This window comes from Zonotrichia albicollis, chromosome Z, assembly GCF_047830755.1.
Source record: "Zonotrichia albicollis isolate bZonAlb1 chromosome Z, bZonAlb1.hap1, whole genome shotgun sequence".
Classification (NCBI taxonomy): Eukaryota; Metazoa; Chordata; class Aves; order Passeriformes; family Passerellidae; genus Zonotrichia; species Zonotrichia albicollis.
The window spans coordinates 4,680,657-4,707,290 of NC_133860.1; the positions used below are offsets into that span (position 1 = coordinate 4,680,657).

General features: G+C 34.3%; 1 protein-coding gene across 14 annotated transcripts in view; it reads left to right on the plus strand.

The window, feature by feature from the left end:
- KIAA0825 (KIAA0825 ortholog) overlaps positions 1–26,634 on the plus strand; it is a 241,539-nt gene that overhangs the window by 87,184 nt on the left and 127,721 nt on the right. For all 14 annotated transcript variants that reach the window (XM_074533430.1, XM_074533433.1, XM_074533428.1 and 11 more), the window contains 7 exons: positions 553–780; positions 1,776–2,041; positions 3,286–3,436; positions 6,702–6,892; positions 9,215–9,397; positions 15,430–15,540; positions 20,849–20,988. In XM_074533430.1, coding sequence (XP_074389531.1) covers positions 553–780; positions 1,776–2,041; positions 3,286–3,436; positions 6,702–6,892; positions 9,215–9,397; positions 15,430–15,540; positions 20,849–20,988 — 1,270 coding nt within the window. The remainder of the gene's footprint in view (positions 1–552; positions 781–1,775; positions 2,042–3,285; positions 3,437–6,701; positions 6,893–9,214; positions 9,398–15,429; positions 15,541–20,848; positions 20,989–26,634) is intronic.

The window sequence follows — 26,634 nt, forward strand, 5'->3', positions numbered from 1 at the left end:
AGCCAGCCTTGGCCTAAAACTACAAATCTCTATTTAAACATTTTAATCTTTTCTAAATCCAGTTCTAGAGAAGTGAAATACACTGTGGCTGTGTTAAAACCAGCTTCTCCTAAGGGTTTCCCATTGAGATTCATGGTTAGTAACTTCCATTTGTTAACTTGCAGTGAAAATTGTTACAGGCTATATATTGCTAGATTACTTTTTATTATTACTATTGAAAATTCCTATGAATTCTTTCACTTTTTAAAGTAGAGTCGGTTAAAGATTACCAATTAAGTAAAGATGAAGCATGTTTTTATAAAAGCTGTTTTGTTTAAACAGGAATTTATTTTTTCCTAAAAATTTGATGACATGTTTAATGTTGCTATGCATTTTGTTGAGTGTAAATATTACTTTAGTATGATTTCAACGCTAGTGGACTATATTTTAAATTATTTAAATAATTTCAAAATGTGATGGTTTCCTGTAATTTAATTATGTGCATTTAATTTTCAAACTGTATTAACATTCAGTAAGGACTTTGGAGTTATTTAATTTTAATATGTGTTTCAGCCTATTTTACTGAGTTTTGGCTGGAGAAATGCATTTAAAGACCTGTCTTCTTCTGTGGCTCACTGTATAACAATAGCAATTGAGGATTTTTCATCTAAAATTCTTCAACATGAGCAGAAAGAAGAGTTTTCAGCTGCAGGCTGTGCAATGAGTCTTGTAAACAACCAGCAAATGAGGGAGTCCTGCAGAGCAGTCCAACAGGAGGAGCAACCAAAACGAATTGCTAAGGCAGGTATCAAAAGATCTGAAGTTTGAAGGGAGACAGAATGCCAAGGCTGTTTGCCATCTACACTTTGAAGTACTTACAGTACTATTAATATTCTATATCTTATATAAATGGAATTAAAAAGAAAGTGAGAGGCATTACAATGTGAAGCTGAACACAGCTTTATACAATAGCCTATAGTTGGTACTTGAAAGCATTACCTTTTAAACTTCACTGGCATTTTTTTTCAGACAAAAAGTTCTAAAGCATTCTGATTAGTATCTGCTCTGTTACCAAGTGGTTAGATGGGAAAATGTTGAAAGCTTTGAAATATGGCTATAGAGGGATTTCCTGTATTCATATCATTAGACATGCCATTCAACTAATTGGCATAACCAGTTAAAAAAAACAATTTTGAGTTATTTGATTTGGCTGAAAGGTCATTTATTAACTAAATTCCTTTTATAAGGAAAGGTATGTTTGAAAGACTTTTTCTAGTAAGATCTACAACTATGCTAGCAGATTTGGAATGCTGTTAATGAATGCTTGCTTGAAATAACACATGAGCATTGGGGAGATAATTTTAAGGAGATTAATGTATGACTTTATGAAGAGATGACACATTTGTTTCCAAATCTGGTGTAAAGAAATGTGTTTGTGTATTTTTCAAAATTAATTAGTTTAGAAAATTATCATTATTTACAAGGAATTAACCTTGTGCTTTGAATGAGCATTTAGTGACATCAAAACCAAAGGAATGCATTACTAGCATAAGATGGTTTTAATTTTTCCCCTGATATAGAATATGCACCTTTAAAGCAGGAAGGAATGAAAGAATATTTAATTTACTTTAAAAAATGTTACTCCTCTGTTTAACAGATTAAAATATTTGTAAAGCTGATTCAATATATTTATGTTTCGTGCCAATTTCATTATTCAATCATCTGACCCTAGAGTGTATAAATTAAGCAGTACTGTCAGAATACAAATAACTTGGTGCCACATTTATTTCTCTCAGTTTTGTTCTGACATCATGGAAGAACTCGACACATTGCTTCCATTGGCTCTGGCCTGCAGAGATGATTCTCTACAGGAAATAAGAGCAAACTTTGTAGAGGCCTGCAGCAAAGTGGCAACGGCTGTTCTGGCAAGACTAGAGGAGAAAAGCAAAGATGTTCCCTTGAAGGCTCCCCTGCAAGACTTGTATGCTGCCCTTTCCACGGCGATATATGTCTTTCAGCATTTTACAACGTACAGCAATTTAATGAGAGAAACAAGCAAAAAGTATGTCCTTTTTACTTAAAATGTTTAATTCAAATGCAAATAATATGAGCGTTCATTCCATTTTGGTGATACAGTGTGCTGGTAGTTTCCCAAATTGCATCATATTTTTTAGCACATGCAGTATGTGTACTATTTTATGGAAATGCCTGAATCAACCTGATAGTCCACAGCAGCCATTGCAAGACAAATTATTTCTGTGTAGGATCTGCATTTGATTTGCAGATCGGGTTTTTTTTAATGATTAAATTTGAGAAAATAGGATTGTCCAGGGAACTGAATGTACTCTGCTGTCATATAAAGTGCTAGGGCCTTGAGTTCCTTTTCTGATCTTTGCAATGCCTAATATTCATAAGATCTGCAGGACATAGCAGTCATAGAGGACAATATAAAAATACATTTCTGTTCTTTTTAACACCATGTGTATTCAGACATGTGAAGAAATACATACAATATAATGCATACAATACATTGTAGTTTTATAATTTAGTTTATTATTACATGCAGAAAAAAAATTAAAGCAGATATGAAGTCGGAGTGTAAAGTCAAAGGCAGTGTTTGACCTGGGAGGAAATACAACTGCACTTGCTTTTAGGAGATTTTCTCTTAACACATTTGTACCAGGAGGCTGTTGGTCCACATATTTCCAGCCATGTGCAATTTAAAAGTAGAAACAGCGGTTTTGGTGAGGGACCCTGAAACAGCACAATTTCTAAGAAAAGTATGATTTCTGAGTGGGTATATGCACTGTTGAGCTGCTTTCCCTCTGATGTTTTACTCTCTTGCATGAAGTGTATCACTGTGAGTGGAAAGTCTGACCTAGAATATTGCTCAATAATTCTACTCAGATGTATTATCAAAGAGTTTTAGTACATACCTACCAAGAGCAATTTCGGTACTCTGTGCTTACATGTTTTTTGTCACACTCAGTGCTGATGTAATAATTGCTGATGCAAGAATGCTGCAATTAAAAACTCCAAATAAGTGAATGTCAAATGTACTTGTCTCAGAAAATAGGATGAAGTAATTTATTTCTCAGTGATTGGTTAAATGACAAGTTATAGACAAGCAGACATATTTTGAGAACTTTTGAAACAAAAATTTACAAACCTGAATGCTAGGTTCAGGACCAAGAGGAAATGAATGATTGATACCTATTAATAAAAACTATTTGCAGTACTAGGGATTGTTACCTCCTAGTGCATAGCCTTTCATTCATTGTCTTTTTAATGATTCTCTCTGAAAAGACCCCTGTTCCTAGTGCCTATCCAAAAATGTCAGGAATTTATCAACACTCTCCAGTTTCAAGTTACGAACTACTGCATCAGAGTTTGTGCTACAAGCATTTTACAGGATGCTGAGAGCCACTGCTGGGATGACTACAAAGCTTTTTACGAGGTATGAGGTTAAGTTTACTATGGCTCCCTTTTACAAAATGTGTTTTAGTGTTTGCCAGCTCACTGGCTAATCAGAAGCATGAGATCAGCATTGTTTTTATATAAGGATTATTGGAATGTACTATTTTGAAATATCTATTATTGCAGGCAGGTGTCTATTTGGAGATGATGTAGGAAAACATAGTCATTTAAAGATGAGATAGATTGTTACCATGGCATGTTTGTGTCATTTATTTCATAAAATACTCATTGTGTGTCAAGGCGTTTATATAGAACTCAGTAAAGAGGACACCATCACCTTAATCTCTAAGAACTTTGCACTTCTTTTAGAAAGTGTGATATATGAAGATCTTTTTCTGGGAATTTTTTTATCTGATTCTTTGATTTTTATTTTCAATTGTTTCCCTTTTTACTTTTTGTGAGTAAAGGGTGAAACAAAGAAACACGTTCAGTGTAGTTACCTAAAGCATTCAACAATGTATTTTTGAAATAGCCAGTGCCATTTCACCTGCATCTTGAAGTAATGGGTCTGATCTATAGCTATAATCCTTATAATTCTGATAAAAAATTAAGATAATTATTTCATTTATTGGATTTTTTTTCCTTCATCCTAGTTAAATACAAACATAGGTTGACATACACTGTTTGAAATTATTTTCACTTAATTGCAGGGTGATGTATTACATGGATTTTTAATCAATAATAACTGAAATCTACTGGAGACAAAGTCTTGTCCTTCCTTATATAATTTTCTGTGTGAGACAATTAGTGTGTTCTGTTAAGCATTTTCTAGAATTCTTACATGAGAGAAAATTCCGCCCAATAGATGTAATCTACAGTTACCATATAAGAAGCTGCTCAGTCAGTGACAAAATCTTTGCTGGAGAGGGCATACAAACCATAGAGTAATTTATCAAAATGTCCGTCTCTCAAAGACAAGTAAATAAACATTTCAGTTTTGTTTGAATGATAGATGATAAGGCAGTGGGTTTTGGCAACTGCTGAATCATGGTATGAACTTCTTTGTCTGTAGTGCCTATGGTGCTGTGTCCTGTTTACTGGTGATCCAGTAACTTCACCAGTTGTCTCACAAGAAAGAATATGGAGTAGATAAACAGTTTTATCATTACTGAGCAGAACTGATGTGTTAGGAGGAGTGAGGAAAACTGGTGTCTCAGCTCTGTATGTTTGCAGGATTTGAGGTGTATATAATTTTACATCGTCACTCCTCTTTTTACTGGTCCATGGGAGATGCCCCAAGGCTGGACTGTGATCTGCTCTGAGTTCCTTCAGGAGGCATACTGCAGAGCAGATGTTACTTCAGTTGATCTCTTGTAGGCATCCTAAATGGAAGAGATTGGATTAAGATCTATTGCTTCTTACAGAGGCAATTCCCTGCTGAAACTTCCAGCAGTGAGAGGTGGCTTCTTCCAGTGTAGGAGCTCAGCGGGAAGAGTGCGCCACTGGGCCAGCTCTTCAGATTATGTTTTTGAATGAAGCTCTTAGTGTAGCAGACATCTGCTGTAGCTGTGGGAACTTACGTTTTCTAACAGGCAAAGAATAAAGAATTGTCTGTTCAGAGGTAATGCTGAGTGGCTTGTGTAATAAAACAGCTGCTTGTTTCCTCATATTTAAGCTAAATAAAAGCTCCCATCTGTTTTTATTATATGAAGCCTGCAAAAATAGCAAATGTTTATCAGTGGAATTGTCCAGAAATGGCAATAAATAGAAACACAGGTCAGAAAAGGGGAGTGAATCTTGTTTAAATCTTCAGTGATATTGTTATTTCTGCAGTGGAGATAAAATACTAAAAAAGGGGAAAAGAGCTGTTACTTAAATAAACCAAAGCAGAGAAAGTGAAACAATTTGTGTTTATAATTACAGAGTTAAAAAGTAAAACTGGTCAGCAAGCTTGTTTATTTTGTTCTTTGTCATAATTTTTGCCACTTTTTAATATAAAATGTACTTCAAGTATTGTGTTAGAGGAAAACTAAATAGTGACAACTTCCAATAATTTGCTAATGCTCATGCTAATATATTTTTAAAAAGCCAGATTATTTTTTATTTTATTGTTAAAGAGTGCCTATCAAATTCTGAAAGCATTGTAAAAATTGCGGGGTTATTTTATATTTCTAATAATGCCAAAATATCAATAAATTCCTAAAATATTTTTCAGTTCCTTTGGGATGTGGGAACTGGGGATTGAAGTCTCTGTTCTCTAAAAAGCTTCATGATAATGCTATTTGCTGAATAGGTATTAGTTGAAATATTTAAATGTGAAACGTATTTCCTGGGTAATTTTTAGAATTATTATGGAGTAACTGCTGTGATTTTGACTCCTGCATATTTATTTCTGTGTCTTAATGGGACAGATCTGTTTAGACAATGAAATATTAATGCCAATGATGTTTCCTTTCCAGAAAATATTTGGTTTCAATACATCCAAATTACAAGACGAAAAAATATCTTAGTAAAGCAATCTAGATATCTCATATTGTCAGTTTAATAGTTCTTCTCTTCTCTTCTCTTCTCTTCTCTTCTCTTCTCTTCTCTTCTCTTCTCTTCTCTTCTCTTCTCTTCTCTTCTCTTCTCTTCTCTTCTCTTCTCTTCTCTTCTCTTCTCTTCTCTTCTCTTCTCTTCTCTTCTCTTCTCTTCTCTTCTCTTCTCTTCTCTTCTCTTCTCTTCTCTTCTCTTCTCTTCTCTTCTCTTCTCTTCTCTTCTCTTCTCTTCTCTTCTCTTCTCTTCTCTTCTCTTCTCTTCTCTTCCCGGAACCTTCCCTTCCCGTAACCTTCTCTTCCCTTCTCTTCTCTCATATCTATTATATATAACCAAGGTTTTATAGTCATGGTTATGCATAGCATTTGGATAAATACAAATGATTAAGTAATTTAAATAATTCTTTTCTTTGCAGACAAAGAAACTGCTATGTTAAGTTTATCTGACTATTCTGTGGTGTACAGAATACTGTCTATGTTTTTAAACTAAACACTATGGGGTTTGAGATTATAAAAGAATATAATTCAGGATATAAAAGTTCAAATGCTGTGGTTTTATTTTGTGGCAGCACTGTAATTTTGTGACTGAAATGAACATTGTTTCCTTGCAAATAAAGATGTCTCACATCTTTTCAAGCACCATTTTTGGCCATCCTATTCCTGGAACTCTTTAGCTATTTCCTTTCAGATTTAATTAAATAGAACTGTAAGAGTTAAATTGACATTTTGGATGGGGTGGTTTTTTTATGTAATGTGTGGTGGTTTTGATAGGGGGAAAGATGCTCATTCTCTGTCCAGATGTGGCATTACTTCTGCTGTGCTCTTCATCATGATCTATGGACTATTCTACCTCCAAAGACAGCCCAGGAGATTCTTACAGATGTACTAGAGCGATCTTTGGATATTCTGTGCTCCAGATATTGTCAGGTGTGTCCCAGCTACAAAAGAACAACACAAATCAGGTAATGGTTGTATATTTAATACACCATTTTGATGGATTAGAGAAGTAAATGTTAGTCTTCTGTTATCTACTGCTTTGATTCAAATTCAATGTTAATGAACACAGCAGAGGGGATAGACTGAATCTATGCATTTTGATGTTTGTTTTAATAAAATTTACTTTGTGTATTTAAGTATATTTAGTAGTTACATTGCAAACTGGGCAGAATTGAAGGCCTCGCAACTCTGTCAAATTGTTCCATAAACTGCTTGATTGGTTTGAAAGCCTCACAATGAAAGTTCATAGAGGATTGGTGTTGAAAGCCTCACAATGAAAGTTCATAGAGGATTGGTGATGCAACCAAAAATGTGGATAGAATTGACAATGTCAGGATTAGAAATCAAGTTGTTGAATTATTAAGAAAATTTAATGAGTTCCCATAGAATCTGTGGTTTTATAGAGCTTTTCAAGTGAAAGAACTACAATATTTGTTTTGATGTGACCTTGTAGTAGATGCCAGTGGTGTAGTTGGAGAGAGGAGAAAGAGGCTGTTCCTTTTTCTGTCATTTTAAAAAATAAGAAATGGGAAGTTTTTCCTGTTGCAATTCTTACGTTTTGCCAGAGAGTACAGTCTTTTTTAGAAATACTAAAGCAGGTGTCTTCAAGTGGAAGTTAACCCTACCTTTGTCCTTTCTATCCAGTGTCTTGTTTTACTGAATAAAGAGGTGTTCTTCTCCTAACAGAATGGGTGAGATTGGAAGGACCACAGTGGATCATCTGGTCCAACCTCCGTATTCAAGCAGGGCTATCTCAGAGTACACAGCACAAGGCCAAGTCCAGACAGTCCTCTTAGATGTCTCCAGTGAGGGTCAATCCACAGCCTCTCTGGGCACTCTGTTTCAGTACTTGGTCATCCACACAGTAAGGAAGTTCTTCCTCATATTCAGGTGGAACTTCCTGTGCACAATTTCTGGCCATGGCCTTTAGTGCTGTTGCACAGCACCACCTAGAAGAGTTAAAGAGTTTGCAGTTTTAGAGGGCTGGAGACACTTACCAGGTCCATGCTCTGTGTGACTAAGAGTTATGTGCTGTCATCTCTAGTTTTATAATGAAAAGGAGTGTTGTCATGAAAGCTCAAGTAACTTGCACAAGATCACATTCTTAAAATGGGTAGGAAAAAATGAAATTTTATACTATGTACCTATTTGTGTGCTCTGTTCCTGCAATAACTCACTGTAATTAGGCTGTTCTGTAACTTTTGTTACCAAGAGATTTTCTGAAAACTTGCCTAGAAATTTTTTTTGGGAAAAAGTTCCCCAAATATTGGGGAAAAAAGTTCCCCCAATATTACCAAAGTGTCATACTAGTGAATTCTATATGAATTTACTTCAAACTACTGAACAGGAAAAAGCTTTGTGTGTTGTCATTTTGTGGAAAAGTTGTATATTCGTTGGTGTGATTCTTGGATTTTTCACTAAGTAAATTGAACTATCCAGTCATGAATGAATGGAAAAAATACTCAATACATTTTTATCACAGACTCTTTACATGTTTTTTTAAGATTGTTGTGGTTTGTGGAGGTATCTTTTCTCCCAGTGGTTCTTCAAATGGTAGAGAACTGGTGATATGGACAAATGTCTGTTTACGTGTGTTTGTCTAGATTCTTCAAAAATAACATATTCCTTAAAAATGCATATGATCACAGGTGGATCCATGGCTTTTAGGTACTTAAGTAGTTTTTGAAGTCCAGCCTCATACCTCCCATATTTTTTGTGTTATTCGCGTTTCCTCTGCATTGTATGTCATAGTTGTTGTGTTGTAGTTTGAGTTCTTGCTGTTGTTCAGACAATGACATGTGGTGCTCTGCCAACCAGTATCAGCAAGCAACAGATTACTGACTCAGAAATGTTCCACATTGTACAATGTTGCATGGAGTTAGTTTTGCAAATTAAAGATTAAGTTACTTTGTCCTATTTCCATATATCCCCATCAGGATTTGAAAACAGTAGGTACATTTTAATGATAAGAAAACAAAATTAATATTTATTTACTTGTAGTTTAGGAAGTAAATTGTTCATACCTAGTGACACTGTCATTTCAGAAAGGATATTTCCAAAATTTTTAAGTCTTCTTTTTATTAGTTTCAGTAACAACTTCTCTGTGAAAGAGTTGATTTTTACAGAGTAGTGGATGGATACTTTCTGCATCACTGAACAGGAAATTTAAAAAGTCCATGCTATGATTTTGGGGTTTTATCCTGTCAGAGAAAGTGTCTGTTTAATTGGAATTTACCACTATAAAGATGTTTTAAGTAATGTTATTCTTGGGCTTTTTTTTCCTGCAGAGTTGATATTGCAGCAATTTTGATGTCCACTGAAGATATGCTCTGGTCAATTTGTAGTTCTGCGCAGGAGTTTCTGAATCCACACAAAGACAGAAATCTCAAGATCTATAAAATACATAGCCACTGCAATAGTCTGATCTCCGTGCTGGCTATTTTAACTTCACCATTGAAGAATTTGTATGAGTGAGTATGAAGTAAACATTTAATTTGAGATAAATTGGTTCTTGAGCTTACCTGGATAGATCTAGAAGGGTGAATTTTTTTGTTGAAATCAAATGTAATGCATAGTGTTGGCACATTTTAATAGTCTTTGACTATTTCTCAATTTGATCCCATACTTATATTTGTGATCTTGCCTAAAGCCCAGTTATATCTGCTGAGATTTTATTAGCTTTGGATCAAACTCTGGTGCTGTACTTTTTTTTTTTCTGTTAATAACATAGACCATAGTAAATGTCTGGGTTTATTTCCTCTGTGAGAAAACCAGTAGAATTTAATTAATTTTTACTGCCCCAAATTTGCAATTTATTTTTCCAGTTAGGACATATTTCTTTTTAAATCTGGTCTTATTGATCTGAAAACATTTACTACTATGGTACCAAATACTTTGGCAAGCAGGTTGTCAAATCCCTCATGTTGTCAGTCTTCTAGAAGTATGGGAATGTAAAGGTAATTTACTAAAATGATCATCTGGTTACACGACCAGTATGCTGCAGCAAATGTAGTAAAATGTAAGAATATGGAGTGCCCATATTTATAAAATCATGGTTTCACAAGTCACAACTGTAAAAAATGGACATGTAACTTGCACTGAAATTTGGTCTGAGTTTTTGTTGATAAAATTCATCTGTAAATTTGCTGTAAGAGACAATGCAAAGCGAGATCACAAATTTAAAAAAGAGGAACAACAAAACCCCAAACTAATGAAGCCACATCCTATTCTACTGGCTTTTACTTTGTTATTCAAAATAAGAAAAATTCTAGGTGGTACTAGGGTGGAGACCTCCTGCATATAAGCCTCTTTAACTAATTTTTTTTGTCATGTGTGGGCTCATTTTAATATTTGTGGCCTCTAAAGAACATGCAAAACTGGATTGTACCTGATTGTTTGATCTTATATACCACAGCCTTATGAATAGATAGCAATTTTGAAGGTGGCTCAGAAACAGATTAGGTAGTCCTGCTATGGCAGTAGAAATGGAGGCAAGAAAGGATTACAGTGGCTGTAACTGCTTGTACTGTCACTTTTGACATTTTGTCTTTCTTTTATGAAAGGCCTTAAAATGATAGACCCTAGTAAATATGCAGTATAATTTGTTCCTTTAAGGGATTCTAGTCTCCTCCACTGATCAGTGTTGTTTACATATTTGTGTATACGTAGCATGACAAAAAATGTGTGCTTGCTGGAGAACTCACAGAGTTTCAGAACAAAGTGCCCATGAAAAGCTTGGTTTCTATTTTATGTAAAATGCTGCAGGTAAACATCTTGGTCATATAGCTTGCAGAGTTAGGGATGTGAATTTCATTATCTGAATTTGCTTATCTGGAGATCAAAACCTTGACATGTGCTGAATGTAGCAGCTGCTTTCATTTACTACAAAGTACTGTGCAAATCACCACCAAAATATGGCAGCTCTGTTTAAAGAGAATACAAAAATTGTCTTATTTTGTTACATAGTTACAAAAATAATATTAACTGAAGATCATTTCCATATAGATTATACATGTTTATAGTAAGTAAAATTGTATTTTTTTATGAACTTATATTCAGACCTTGTGTTTTCACAATCTGTGAGGCCTCCATTATCAAAACATTTTTTTAATATTCTATATTTAATTGCAGTCAATATTTGTCAAGTAACCTAGTCCAGTGTCCAGAGTACAAAGAGGAAAGTGGTTTAGCCAATCAGCTTCTTAAATGACTATATTCAATTGGAAACACCTTGATATAGTGAATTTTAGGTAAAGTACCTAGGTGTAATGTTTACTGGGGTATGCATAGTTCATTACATTAGGAATTTGTCAATAATAAATTCAAAAGTTACACCTGATTTTAAATGAATATTAATTATTCATCAATTCTCTCTGCAATTATATAGTATAATCACAATTTCCATCTTGTCTTGGCTCTATATCTTTCACACCTTCGGTAAAGTTAACTGGAAGTGAAATCTTTTCTTTTAAATCTATCATGCTCTCTTTTTGTACTGGAAGTTTTCCCTTAAGTGACTAGAAGTCAATTAATCTTTAGACTTTTCAGGGAAATTCTATGTAGTCAGAAAAGTGTCAATGATGAAATATTGTTTTCCAGTAGTTGTGTAATAATATGACTGGTTCATTTTGGACTTACTAGAGAGGCTGTATTCTCTATTGCTTAAGAGAACTAAAATTATTTCAATTTCTTAATTATTTTGTGGAAATTGATTAAAACAGTAATGGTGGTGAAAAATTGGTAATATCCTTAACTTCAGATAAGGTGATTCTGTTTTCTCATTCCTAATATTGTGATCTACACTTTCTTTTCTGTATGACAAGGTTACTTAGATCTGGTCCGAAATTCATCTGTGAATCGCTTGGGTCATCTAGGTTTAATGTTTTTTTTTCTATGGGTTTTTTCTATGCTTCATTTTTTCTCCATCCTTCTGTGGCTTTCCTGAAGTATCTTTAGCATACTGGAAATGTTGGTTGGAAAGGACTGCTGGAGGTTGTCTGATCTAGCCTCCTCCTCAAAGCAGAGCAATCACCAAGAGCAGTCAAACATGACTGTGTTTGACCGACTTAAGTGACACATGCCAGCCTCCAGGAACTGAAGTTTTCCGACTTCTTGTGAGGCCTGCTCTGCAGCTGCAATGCCTTAGTGCAAAATATTGCCTCATATCAAGTGTGAGCCCTGAAAGCTGCTGGCTATAATTTGCTATATCACATCAGCATAACTGGATAAATTTGGTCAGTGTTGTCTTCGTAATTACTGTTTGGGTGGTTGTAGGCTGCCATTACATGAATCAACACTTTAGCCACCTCTTCACCAAGTAAAGGAGTCTAGGGCCCTCAAACATTTTTTACACATGGTTCAGTTTAGTCTTCTCCAGTTTTCTCACATACTCCTTGAACTGTAGGCCCAGTGGCTGGACAAAATATTCTAGGTAAGGCTTAAACTGTTGACAAGCAGATGAAGTAAATCACTATCTTTGTTTTAGTTGCTGTGTTCCTGCCCAGTGTGTGGTTTGCATTTTTCTAGTGATAATACACTGTTGCCTTGTCTTCAGTACCTACTGCCCATAAATCCCAGGTTTGTGGCTGGGTAGAGTGGCACTTAGACAAGTCAGTTCCCAACCTAGGTTATTGTAATTCTGTAGCTGAAGCAAACAGTTGCTCTTTACCTCAGTCAGTTTTGTGAATTTCTGTTGGCCCAGGTGTCCATGAGCTGTTTGTTGTGTTAACTACTTGGTCTGCTTCCCCCAGTTTAGTGTCACCTGAAAATCTGTTAAGCAACTGCTCTATGTTGACTTTTGTCCACGTTATTGAGGACCTGATGAACAGTGAGTCTCTAGAATGTGCTCCTCAAATATACTGAGTGTTGCTATTTTCTTGCTGCTTACTCAAAGCTCTGAAATATGAGGATTTTCATAATTCTGAATTTCCAATCATCATAGTCTTACTTGCGGACAAGATTGTTGTCAGCTACTCAGTTCTAGTAGCTGGGGTTTCATGTAGAGGATCACACAGTTTCAGTGCTGCCTGTGAATACACAGGAGAGTCCAATGCCATTCTTTACTCACAAGTTTGTAGAGGAGTAAATTATCTGGGCCTTACTCTCTTCTCCCTCTGGTTTGGGATTGCTCAGTTTGGAGCAGATCCATTCTTGTGCCTGTTCTGATATGCTTTAGTCTTTATGCTGAGTAGGAGACGATAGTCTGTAAAGGTAGAATATAAAGAGGAAGGTAGATGCACCTTTTTGTGATTTCATAGTATGAATTGTTATATCTTATTTTCTCAACAAGAAATCAAGTAAATTATTTAAACACTGAGAGAATCATATAGAGAGTTTATTGGCAAAATTGTTCTCTATTGTTGTAAATTCAATGTCATGGGCTATTAAAGACTGACATTTCTCTTTAATATATGAGTTATAACTCATGAAGTTGCTTTTTTAGTAATGTTTATTGGTTATACAGAGAGAAATCATGCAAACTACAAAGAAATAGTGTTAGGATGCACCTTGCTGGCATCTCATTTTTCACACCTGCACTCAGGCTTACAGGGTCAATTCTCACCCTGTCATACTCTATTGAGAAATAAAACCACTATAACTTGAAATCTTGCTTTGGTATTAAATCAGCTATCCAGTGCTTTGAGATAATAGGCAGCTGGTTTAGCATAACTTGAAGCAAAAACAACTGTCCTATTAGCTATTATTATACTTCTGTCAGAAGAGTAGTTGAGTTCAGCAGTCTGGCACAGAGTTGTTTCTTTCCTGGTAAGAATTACCTAGCCAGCATTGGACATTAAAAAATGCTGTCATGAGAATTACTGAATTATCATTGATTTTTAATAGTATTTGAAGCTATTCTAATATTTAAATAATCTCTAAAACCCTTAGATGATCTCTACCTCACTTTAAAAATTTCTGTAGAGATTTTGATATAAGCAAGTAAGTCAGAATCCAAAAATCTGCCCTGAGCTTCTCCTTAGGATATGGCTAAGGCTCCTTAGGAAACAGCCAAGTCACACTTAGCAAGCTGCTTTAGTCCAGAATTCTGTCAAACAGTTCCTACACAAGCAATAGACAAGATGTGGTCCTCTTTTTTTAAATCAGATTGCTAACCAAGATGTATTTATCACACTTTTGTGTAGGATGTTTGCTCTATACTTTGCTATATTCAGAAAAATATTTCAGTGGATGAGAGACAATAAGATTTGTTTTTTACTTTCATAATATTGAAATTACTGTCCTTAAAATAATTCTTTTCAAGTTGGCATTCTTCTTTTGGCTATATTAGAATCTCAGCTTTATTTTTAATCTTCAGGTTTTCATGAGTTCATAAACAGCACAAATTGACTGTGCAATCCTTCTGCTCAGATTTTGCTTACTTAAGGTCTGTATTAAATTATTTATTTTTTTTTTATTAGTAAGAGTGCTTTCCAAATAAAACAGCCTATCTTTTGGAGAAGTTCAGAAACAGCTACCTTTCTTGTGAAAAACTATAATTCTCTCTCTTCTTTCATCTGAGTCTAATAGACATGTAGCTATAGTTCTGAATTACTTCAGATGAAAGATAAAAAATTCACAGTAAGATGAAAAGTAAGGTGCTTGTGAAGTGATAATTGTTTATATTTAATGGAGGATGCATGTAACAGGCTGGAATTCCTCTCTGCTGGAATTCTAGACAATGTAAATGAAAATAAAAAGGGAAGAGGCTGAGGGGCATCCATTACTATCACACATTATTGAATCATATTTGCTGCTAGAAAATTGTACAAATACTAATAATTTATTACTAAACAATAATTAAAGGCAAGTATTATATGATAGAATCCTGTTCTTACACACATCTGTAATCCTATCATATAATTAATTAATAAAATATTTCATTTTTAGTATCCATAGATTATGCCTCTCACATCATTTAAGTAAGTAAAGTATTGCAAAAGTGATATGTAGTCACAATCCAGTTCTTCTCTATTCCTTTATATTTGAAGACAACCAGTATTCCATTTCTCTCAAGGCAGTGAAGGTCCAAAGCTTCTCATTCAAATTTTTGCCCAGTATGATCCAAAGTCTATATACACTTGCATGTCAATCAGTATAATTTCAAACGTTACTTTACATATCGTTATTATAAAAGTTTTGAAATACTATGCATTTTTGTTAGGCAGGAAGAAAAGAGCTATAGAAATGAATGACTGAAGAGAAATTTCCTTATTGAATACATTTTCAAACATAGTTTGAAAATGTATTATATAGGAATAAAAATATGAAGAAAACTTGAATAACAGTTGTTAGATACCGAGTTTCAAAGAGTGAAAGTGAATAAAAATATAGAATTTTATTTTTTACAGTACATAGAGTTGCAATAATGTGTTTGCATACATATATTAATAGTATTTATCATAAGGTATTTTCTGTCTTCTATTCATGTAGACATAATTAATAGTAGTGGTCTAAGGGGATTTTCAGTCTCCCTAGTAATTTGGAAGTATTTGTTTTCTTTCAGGACATTTCTGGATAATTCTGATGAACATCTTCCTCAAGATTTTTCAGAAGTCTTTTATCATCCATTGCACTGGTTATTTTGCATACCGTCATCCTGTTTTTTCTTTCAAAAGTGAGTATCAAAAATTGACTGTTGTAAAAGGATCACAAACGGAGGCCATTTTCCATGGAAAAAAGAAGTCATTTCTCCAGGGTCTGGGTATCAGATTAAAGGTGGTGTTTGGGGATCGAAGGACTTGCAGGGTCCTCGTTGCTGGCAGCTTTAGTTTTGGAGAAATCCAGCAAAGTTTGCCAATTTCTGGCTTCACACAGCCCAGTCGGCTGGGGCGAAGGGCCGCAAACGGAGGCCATTTTCCATGGGAAAAGAAGTCAGTATTAGTCAAATATTGTTACATTTTGAAGAGCACATCTGAATCCATGTCTAATTAATATTCTAATTTTTGAAAGTCATAGAAGCATTTTTTAATTAATTACAGATTTTTCTAATATTTGAAAGTCTGAGGAAAAGTTGCACTGAAAGCACTCTATTTTGTTAGTCTATTAATTATGTTTGAGATTTGAATTATCTGTAAGGTTTTCTGGCTTTAATTAAAGACTATATAGTTCTTGATAAAACAGAAGTTCAGCACAGTTGCTGTTTTGAAGGACTTATAATTAAAGGGGAGATAAAGAATGTATGTCTTTCTGTTTAGGATTGCTGTATAAAAATAAATATTTGGTACATAAATAACTCATTTAACAATATGCTGCTTGATTGTAGTTGAATTTTTTGGAGATTATTGAATGATTAGAAGCAAAGGCTTAACTTTTCTCTGTCACTGCATATAAGGACAAGTGACATAGAAGATAGATACTACCAGCTGTGCTGTTGTTTGCTTTCTAATTTTGAAACAGAAGCACTCCCACACCAGTGTAGATCCTCTCCTAACCCTTTCACCTCCCTCTCCTCCTTTTCAAGGTTATTTCCTGAGAGGTTTTCACTCTCCATTTTCATGAAAAGCTGCTTTTGTGAGATGTTACTGTGTTTTCCAAGAAAGTATTTTTATCTTTTGGAGGAGTACATTATCAAATGACTGGTGACCTATGGATGACCCATGTGCTTTGGATTTATTACCTCTTTCCTTGTACACACAGCATCTTTTACCCTGTATATGTAAATATCTTCCCTATAATTTTGCTCCATACTACACAAAACATGCTGATTTCTCTCCATAGGCTCCACTCCTAACTACGTGTCATCAATCCTCTTCTCTCCTTCCCTAGTGCCTCTGATATCTGCTGAACCAGAGACAATATGTGTTGTCACTGCATCAAAAACATGTGGTTTGCTAACTGCATGCCAAACAGAGTTGAATAACTGTGAATTCAGAATATGTCCTGCTTGAAATAGTAATTTAAGTACTTATAATGCATGAAAGATCATGTGTGTTTATCAAGCTTCAAGGAACTTTGTCAGTCACTTCTTAAGTTATGCATGGTTGGAGAAAAAGGAGAAGGATGGATACAGTAGAGGGAATGACTGCATTAGAAAGGAATTTAGTCATCAATTTCTGGAAATTTATGCTCCATTAAGTATTCATTGTAGAAAAGACAATATGTTTTTTGATGCCCTCATGCACGGCCAGATCTCAAAATATAAATTATACCGTGAAGTATGAGTTTTGGAAGATGATTTTGCGACTGAGTACCCTATACTGTGTAACAGTATATAAAGGAAATGCTGGTACCATTTCGGTCTGACATAATTATCTTTTTTGAGGTGGAATTAAGATAGATAAAAATAAATAGCAGAAAACTATTCCAGAGCTATGTAGTATGCACTTGTTTTCTATGGAAGAAAGTTACTAAAATACCCTACTTCTCAGTCACCAAACAGGAAAATGCTAAGTACAAAAGAAAGTACATCTCCAAGAAGATCCAGTCAGTGTACCTTTGTGAGAAAAGTCTGTATACAGAGAGAGCCTTGCATACTGTCCTGGTGATAATGAGCAAACTATATTGGTAAAATACTTATTGTTCCTTTTTAACAACACACCTTTCAGCTGCTCAGGAAAAAAAATTAAGGGCTCTGTATCTAATGAGTAATTCTGAGGTGTTCTAGTTTTTTCATTGGTTTTATACTTTATGTGAATGAAACATTTTTGCCCTTCAAATACTGCCATGAGAATATTATAAAGAAACATCAAATTTCAGAGCATCGTACTTATTCATGGGTTGTTTTCTGATTTTGCATCTTATATCTAATTAAAATATATGTTCACTGTCTGTAACAAAATTGGAAGCACAGGCCATTGTATACCTCTCAACTGTGGCCACCTGATTTTGAACTGACAACACTAACCTGTCATACATTTAGCTATTAAGTATTTAGTCTTCCTAAGCTTGCTATTTCAGAAAAAAGTTTTGCTAGTTCCTGAAAGTACTTTGTTTACTATGTAGCATGATTTCCTACATTATTTTTCATTGCTGCAAATGGCTCCAGTATGTTAAATTTTATCAATTTGACTCCAAAATCAGTGTCAAAATTGTTACCATGAATTAGCATATCTACCTGCCTTATAACATCTTGAACTTAGAACATCAGATTTTCTTTCTTTCTGTTTTGAATAGAAACCAAAATAATATAGTTGGTTATCAAACTAAAGAGTTACTGATAATTTATATTGCAGTTCTTTTAGTGATAATAATTAACTTATTTATTTATTTAGATATATTTATTTAGTTAGTAATTGTGATTCCTTCAGTGTTAATTGTGATTTGTTCTTTGCCTCATTTGGGGTTTATAATAATAGCATTTGCAAATCAAAGTTAGAGTTTTTTCCTTCTACTATTCAAAACGGGACATTTATATGTGTGATATTTATATGTACTTCACCTTTTGTCACTTTTTATGAGGCTAGTCTTATTTTCACTAGTACTGAGCTAAGAGGATGAGAGAACATATGTCTCTCCATATGCACGTTACAAAACTTCTCAGTGCATTTATTGGTGCTAGCTTCATGGCTGTAGGGAATGTCTGCTATATTTTATTTTTCCTCTAAGTGAGTCACACCACTGTACATTTCAATTTGCAAGATGCTTAAAGAGCCAAGAACTGGTGTATATTACAACATGATAACTTCCCATCTGGTCAATGACAGACAGAGTTTTTTTTCAATTCAGATACTTTAAAAATATAATTTATTTCTATAGGAATTTAAAATATGATTCTTCATAAATCTAATTGACTCAAATTGTCACTTATCTTTTAGTTTGAAGGCAATGAGTGACCTTATTAGATAGGATAACATGACATTAAAAGAAGAGAAAAAAAATTAAACTGGCCTGAATATTTTAAGTGAATTACAGAAGAGTTGAGTTTGCTCTCAGCCACAGCATTAATTCTAGTGTAACCATTTTAATTTTAACTTTAATTACTAACTACTGATTAGATTATATATAGATTATATATGCATTAGATTATATATATAGGACTAATATTGAACATACAGAAATTCGGATAGTTATTTTTAGAATGCAAAATCCTAATATCTGAATGAAGTATGTATTTTAAATATGGATAATTTAATTTGACGGCAAGTTCTATCAAGATTTAAATGTATATGTGTAGGTGTTTTTGCTAAATACTGCTTGAATCCAATATGTGCTAATATTCAAATATAATTATAGAGTCGGTGCTACACTGTCAACAAAATATATAAAGTACCAGATGGAAGTCACAAAAGCTGTGCCTAAGGTTTCCTGGCAAAGACATTGTTTATGAAGTTAGAGGTATTTGCTGTAGTGTTAAAAGAGCAAAGGCTGAGGTTCCTTTACGAAAATTACTATCAATTACAGCAGAGTTTTGTTATAACAGTGGACTGTAAGGGGTCTGCTGGAAGACAGTGCTATGGTTTCTTTAGGTGGCTTCAAGACTGCCCTGCAAGGTATTGGCATACTGCTTTTTCTGGTAATGGAAACACAGACATCTGAGGGACTAAAGTAGAGGAGTGTATCAGCTGACATTTTCTTTTCCAGGACTTGTGAGTTTGTACTGAGTATATTGTATAAATAGCAGTTTTGATTCAACAGTGAAATACTTGTGCAGTTATCTGGGGGTTTTTTGTGTGTGTATTCAAGCATAGCTGGGGGGTGGCACACTTGGCTAAGTCAGAGGTTGCAAAAGCATGCAACTTAATGGAGAGGTACCCCTCTGGTAGAACTATCACGAGCCCATTTTAGTTCTGTCCCAAAAGTTATGTGTAAATGGCATGTAAATTGTTTGAGCAGAGGCATATAAATACTTGTCTAGTCTGACAAAAAAATGTCAGATTGAAAACCTCCCTATGAAGAAGGTTTGAATTGATGCTGAAGGTGCTTTTTGCATACTGGCAGGTAATATTTATACCTGCCCAGTCAATGCATATGAAGTCCTTAAAATCATGCATGTAAAATTCATGTGCATAGAAGTTTATGAGGTGTATAAAGTTTCAATATTATCAACTATTGTATAAATTTGTAGCCAAAAAAGTAAATACAGCAGGTAAACATCAGTTGAAATTTTATTTTCAAAAAACCTTCAAATTAATAAAAATTTACACATTAAAGAAAAAAAATATCCACAATCCAGTTTTGAAAACTTGTTTTCAAAAATGTTTCAAGAACAAAATACTAAATACAATAGGTGATAGATATTTGGCAGGACAGATTTGTTTATCTTTTATTTAACTGTAGTGTGAGTTCAGTGATTGGTGTTGGGTCACTGGCTGTGTTCAGAGGAAGCCCTGGAATAGTATTTGTAAACCTCAATTTTTGCAGAACGTGGAAATCACAAAAAGAAAATAAACTGCCATCTTTTTAAAAGCTAATGAATTTGTACTATGCTTTCTCACTTCTCCCTGCTGGTGAAGCAGTTAAACAACCAGTCTAATATTTCTTGTGGATTTTTCAGAACACATAAGAATTGCCCAACCTAAAGTGGAATTTTGCAACCCGTTTGAGCATTTTCACTGGCTGTTACTTAAGAGCTTTATACACTTCATCAAGGAGAGACACTGCAGATGTCTTAGTCAACGATTACTGCAATAATAAACTAAAAAATTGTACCCTTACATTTATTCAGCTGCAGCAAAAAAAGCCCCTCCTTTTTGCCTAGAAGAACAAAATAGGTACTGTTCCATGAAAGAGATAAACACAGTTGCTTTGTACCAGATTTAACTGTGGCAGACTAACAAATGTCAGTTTTCTTTTAACTACTTGAAATTAAGTGCAGTTCTTTCTCTGAGCTGCCTTAAAGTAAGGAAGCATGAAAGCATTTTCAGAGTAATCTGGGAGGAGTTGACACTTAAGGGATTTAGTGTTGCATCTGCAATTCAAAGATACTAATTTCATAGATGAATTAACTTTATTATTCTTTCTGTCTTTATCTTATATTTTGAAAGGACTCCATCAGCCAGAGAAATGGCATCCCAAGGTCTGCTGAAGCTGCTCTTATCCCAGCCATACTGTCATTTGAACTTGCTTTTGGAAACATTGCTACACCATGATTGTTTCTTAGTGAAAATTTTGTTGAGAAGCTCAAGTAAGTATTGATATTGTCAATCCACATAAGATTATCAGTGAGAAACACAAATTCATTTTTAACTTAAATGCTGGAGGAAGGCTGACAGTCATTTTGAGGGTTTAAGTACCCATTTACTTACCAGTAGGACACTTCCTGAATGGGTAAAAAGATAGAAAAATTGTTGTTGAGTTGAAAAAGTTAAGTAAATGGATCTTTTCCCAGTTCCCTGACACTTCCCCAGAGCATGTTAAAGACCCACTTTATTGGAAAGCCGTTTTGGCAAAATTAAATCAGGCGGTCAACTCTAGGAAAGCTTCTTAGATGTTTTGTTGATATTACTATATGCTTGTTGCTGTTGGCATTCTAAAATTACATATATATGCTTCTGCTTGTTAATTCATTAATGCTGTTTTGAAAGTAGAATAAATAAAAGAATATTTCTACAAATTTTTATTTGCATTCTGATGGCATTGGGTTTGAAGCAACAAACTTTATGACATTTTTCCATTAGTAGTTTGCAGATCATATTGTTGAATAGCTAATGGTATAATCACCTATTTGACTTAATTTTTCAGGAATATGAGAGTCTTGGTTTCTTAATATTTTTTTTGCAAACAAATTCTTTCTATTTATCAAAAAACTATTAGCTCCACATAATATTGTATATATTTATATTTATGTTTATGTGTATTTATCTCTCTATCTATATATAACATGATTTAGTTCTTTCATTTTGTAATGGTCTAATGTTTGTCAGGAGTACATCTATTTCTGTCACACATCTTATTGAGAGCTGCAGTGCATACAATTGCCTACTCAAACACGTGTCATCTTTTACAAAGGCTGACAAATGTTTGATCAGGGTCAGAGTCTTAACCTAGTGTTACACAGTATTGAGTTTTACTATCTGTTTAAATTATTACAGGTAATAAGTGACAGAATGTATTAGTCTATTGACTGACCAACCTCTTAAGCTTTAGAGAAATCCATGTGACTTTGAATTACAAAATGTGTTATTTACACAGGCTTTATTCATGTAACTTCAATATTGGAATGAATAAACTTCCAGTTTAGATAAAATCAATATCTGTGATGATCCATATCATCTAAATTAATTTCAATGGGGTTAATTGTCTAATGACAAAAAATATATATGCTCTATTCCTTCTTGTATACAGCCAAGTAGACCGTAGTTTTTGAGCAATTTGCCCTAGTGATAACAAGATTCCCTGGTATTTAATTACATAAGAATTTTTTAAGAAGGAAAAGCCTTTCACATATTTTACATTCAATCTTTCCTTTTCCTTTTAAAAACAGGCCAAAAGGCAAAAAATCTTAGGTATTGATGAATTTTCCTGTACTGTTTTAACACTTTGTAGACATCGTTCAAACACATTAATTTTCATTGTTCTCCCATTGTTCTCATGGTTGTACCACAGGGAGGTTGAGAAGGAATGTATATTCCCCATCATAGCAGGGAGTATTGTTGTGAATGCCAACAGAGTATTTGTAGAGAAGCTATTTGGGCATGATTCATGTTGCTAAATATTATAAGAAGGATAACATATTTGTTGAAGCTATTAAAACTCCATGCATATAATTATTATGCTATCTGGACAGGGAAATTAAAAAAGTGGACTTCTGTAATTTTTTTGTGCGTTAGGATATGTGAAATGTACATAAAAATTAAAATATAGAAATATGATGTTATTGCATCAAAAAGTACTAAAGGTAATAAATCAGGTTACCCAGAACAGAATCTTTTGTTTGTCTTTAGTGCACATAGCTACTGCATAGAGGCAATTTTGAAAAGATGGTTGAAAAATTTGATTTGCATATTTGACCTCTGTAACAAGCTGTGAGTCTAAATAACCTAGGTGTGTTAAATTACAGTCCCATATAATCTTAGAGGTTTTTTTCAATAGGTCCAACATCCAGCAACTTTTTGTTCAAGACATGTTCTTGAGTGAGTAAAGGGTCTAAGGTCTATACTGTGGCTTTGCAGAGACGTTAGAGACAAACAGTGAAGGTAGCTGGTTCCATGTTAATTTTCTGAGAAAATAAGCCATTTTGCAATTTACTTGGCAGATTTTTTTAAACCAATATTGCCTTATTATTCATGGATGTGAAATAGAAATTGATTATTTTGATAAGCAAAAAATAATAGAGGGAAAAAGGAAGTGGTTTCTCTATAAAATAAGCAGATGAATCCAGAAGATGCTGATGTCAAAAAGTGAAGGATATAAGTGAATTCTGAGAATTTCTGCTAGATTTGCTCTAAATACACATCATGCCAGTTGAACAGTCTGGGACTTCTTTTTTGATAATCATTATTTCTAGGAATCAGGGGGTTTTCTTTGCACAGTAAAACAAACAGCTATAGCTTTATTGGATTGCACTGCCCCAACACAGGATTAATATGTGTCAGAGGGGACCCCATCAGACAGTAGACCTGGCCACTTGTGAATAGCAGACAAGACAGTGGTCACTAAGAAATTGTCACTGAGAAATTGTCAACAAGGCACATTCTAGACCTTCAGTCAGTCTTTGGGTCTCATACATTTGTTCAGGAAGAGATAGTAGTGTCAAGTTGATGAAGAACAACATAAAATGCAATGTATTGCTTTTTAATTTTCAAAATAATCTTATTGATTACCATAAAAACTTGAGACCTCAGTTGTTACAGAAATTTAATTTGTCTTTCTATACACAACCTTAAAGTTAATATTGGCATGTGGAGATAAACGGTAAGAAATCTGCATTCACAGCAGGACCATGCTGTTGGCAGTTTCACCTAATGTTTTTGGCTTTCACAATAGCTATTTGAAAAACTACTAGAAGACAGTATTTTTTAGTCTGTACATCTCACTACATCTGTCTGTACATCAGGGCCCCACTAAAATTTTGAATTAAGAATTGATAGTAATTTACAAATATTCTGTAATAAGTCTAAGGCTGCAAATCTGAAATTGGACCTAAATGAATGTGTTTTGCTTCAAAAAGAGATCAATTACCTTGCACATGTGAGAAAGCTGGGGGAGGGAAGATATCCACCAAGAAAATATAATTGTGTGGTGGACCATTATACAGCTTTCTAGACACTAATAGATATTAAGAGTTTCCTAAGGCTGTTCTTTTATTCCCCTTTTTCTGGAAAGAGAACTTGGAAATGTATTTGTAGAATTGAAAGATTTTTTTTCCCCACTCCAGTTCTTTGCCTGCTTTGAAACAGTTCTTGAACTGCCACGAAGTGTAATGTGTCATTTTAAGGTAAATTTTAAGTACTACTTAATTTTTAATAAAATTTAATACATTACATTTTAGAACACATGAAAGTAAATAGCACTGGTTTTTTGTGGGTTACCCTAAAAGTCACTAGTTGACCTCATTGACTGAACTACTAGGGGCAATAATGAGTTATAACAGAAGAAAATGTACATGCCTTACTTGAATTACCAGCTCCATCAAAATTCTGGCATTGTTAAAATCTGTAACAGTTTTTATTTCAAGTTCTTGAGGGGCATTCTTTCTTCTTGTACTTTCATTGTACTTTCTTGTACTTTCTTCTGATGATTCTTTGGATTTAATAATCCTGTAATGGTCTATCACATAAGTGAAAAAACTAGCAACCGTTCTAGTTCCATGGGAAAAGTAGTCTTGCAGATTTTGGTCACAAAACTCGGATGTTGATCTGTAGCCCTGCCCTCAATAAGGTAAACTGAAGTAAATCTCATAGAGTAATTTATACCTTTGCTCAGAGACAGATCTCTCCTCCTGGTATTTGTGGATCATCCAATATAAGGCTTGTGGATACCTCTTTGTGATAGCAGTCTGTATCATGTTAGCCTAATGAAGATTGATTTAAAAGAGGCACCTCCTCAAGTAAGGCACCACCTTCTGACCAGTAAGCTTATTGGATTCTGTGCCTGCATAAGGAATGAAGGATGTACTGAAGTGATATACTTGTAGCTGGAAGATAAGTAAAAAAGGGACCCTAATACAGATATCCTGTTCCATTTGGTGACTTTCCAGTGATAAGCTAAGGAAAACATGGAGTTTCTGAATTGGATTTGGACAGGATCTGGACTGCAGTGGACCCCTGCTGTGAATACCTTACCTTTGCTTGACAGAGTGTGAAGATAGTGTCTGATACGTGTGTGATAGACTTGGTGTCTGTGATATACGGTCATATGGTTAGCTTTTCAAAGACATAGTAATTTCTGGTAGGAACTTCTTGCTATAGTAGAGATCTTGACTGAGTAAGTTTTAAGAAGGTAAGCTGTTTAGTATCTACCCGAATATATAGAGAAACACTAGGAAGGTAATGTGGCCATAGGACTACATTCAGTATTGCCTTATGAAATTTTGGCTGTCAGAATGTCATACTTTCTGCATACTATCCCATAAAATCAGTACTGGAGGTATTCTGACAGCAGTGGATTTTTCCTATTGGCCATATATCTATCTAAGATAGATTCTACAGAAATCACTAACTCAGAAATTCATTAATGGAAACTTCTTCTCAGATAGTTGAAAATAAATTGTTTAGGGAGAAAATACTCTAAATGCAGTTGAGTGAAATTAAAATGCTGTGGCATTGATGACATATAAATATATACCTACAGAAGTAGTTTGCTGATATATTAATAATTTATGGGCAGATGATTTAAGCATTTTTAAAGCTTTTTTGGCATGTTGAGCTTTATGGTTGACATAAATTTAGGATTTATTTGATTCATTGATAGCAACTAATACAGGGTTTATTATTATTTGGAATGTATTAAATTGAAACAGGTAGGTTTAATATCTGGGTTTTATTCAGAGTAGGAGTAATGGGATCCTGAGATTAGTTTAGTTGGTTAGGACATGGTGATGTTAGCAATCACGGTTGTGGGTTCAATCCCCATATGGGCCATTTACTTAAGAGTTGGACTTGATGACCCTTGTGGGTCCCTTCCAACTCAGAGTATTCTCTGACTCTTCCATAAATCTATAATGTAAAATTTCTCCTTGGAATTGAAAACTGAAATAATACACTATCTGCCAAAATGAAGCCATATTCAAAGTTACAATAGAGTTTTTGCTGTCAGTGGAGAGAAGCAACTCTGAAAGAAAAGTTAAATGATCTACTAGGTCAGATACAGTAAGGAACAGAAAAAAAGTCAGTGACAGAAGCAGCACTGAGAATGTAGTGTACTGCAGACTGCCTGCTGAAGTATTTAATTCAATAAACAAATAAAGCATATCCTTTTTGCATTCTTTATATCCTGATCAGTTACTGTGGCTTAAAGAAACCTTTATGTTCAATAAAGAAAGCAAAATCTTCATGCTCCTTGCAAATTAAAGACCAGTATCAGAAATAATTTTCCCATCTTCAATTCTTCTTCCTAAGTGAAACAGCATGTATGCATTTGAGTTTTGACTACCTCTTTTGGTCAAAAAAGACAGCATAACTATTTGTATCTTGGCTGACGTGTATGGATTAGCTGGGGAGAGTGAGGTCTACTAGCATCAGTAACAGGATTTTCTGAATTCAGCAAGATTCATTTCATGGCTAGACTAGCCAGGTAAGTGCTGGATGAGTGATAATGTTGGCAAATTACTGGGTAGTATTTCTATCAGTAAGAAAGAAATGTGGATGAATTGTACTTGTAACTCTGCCTT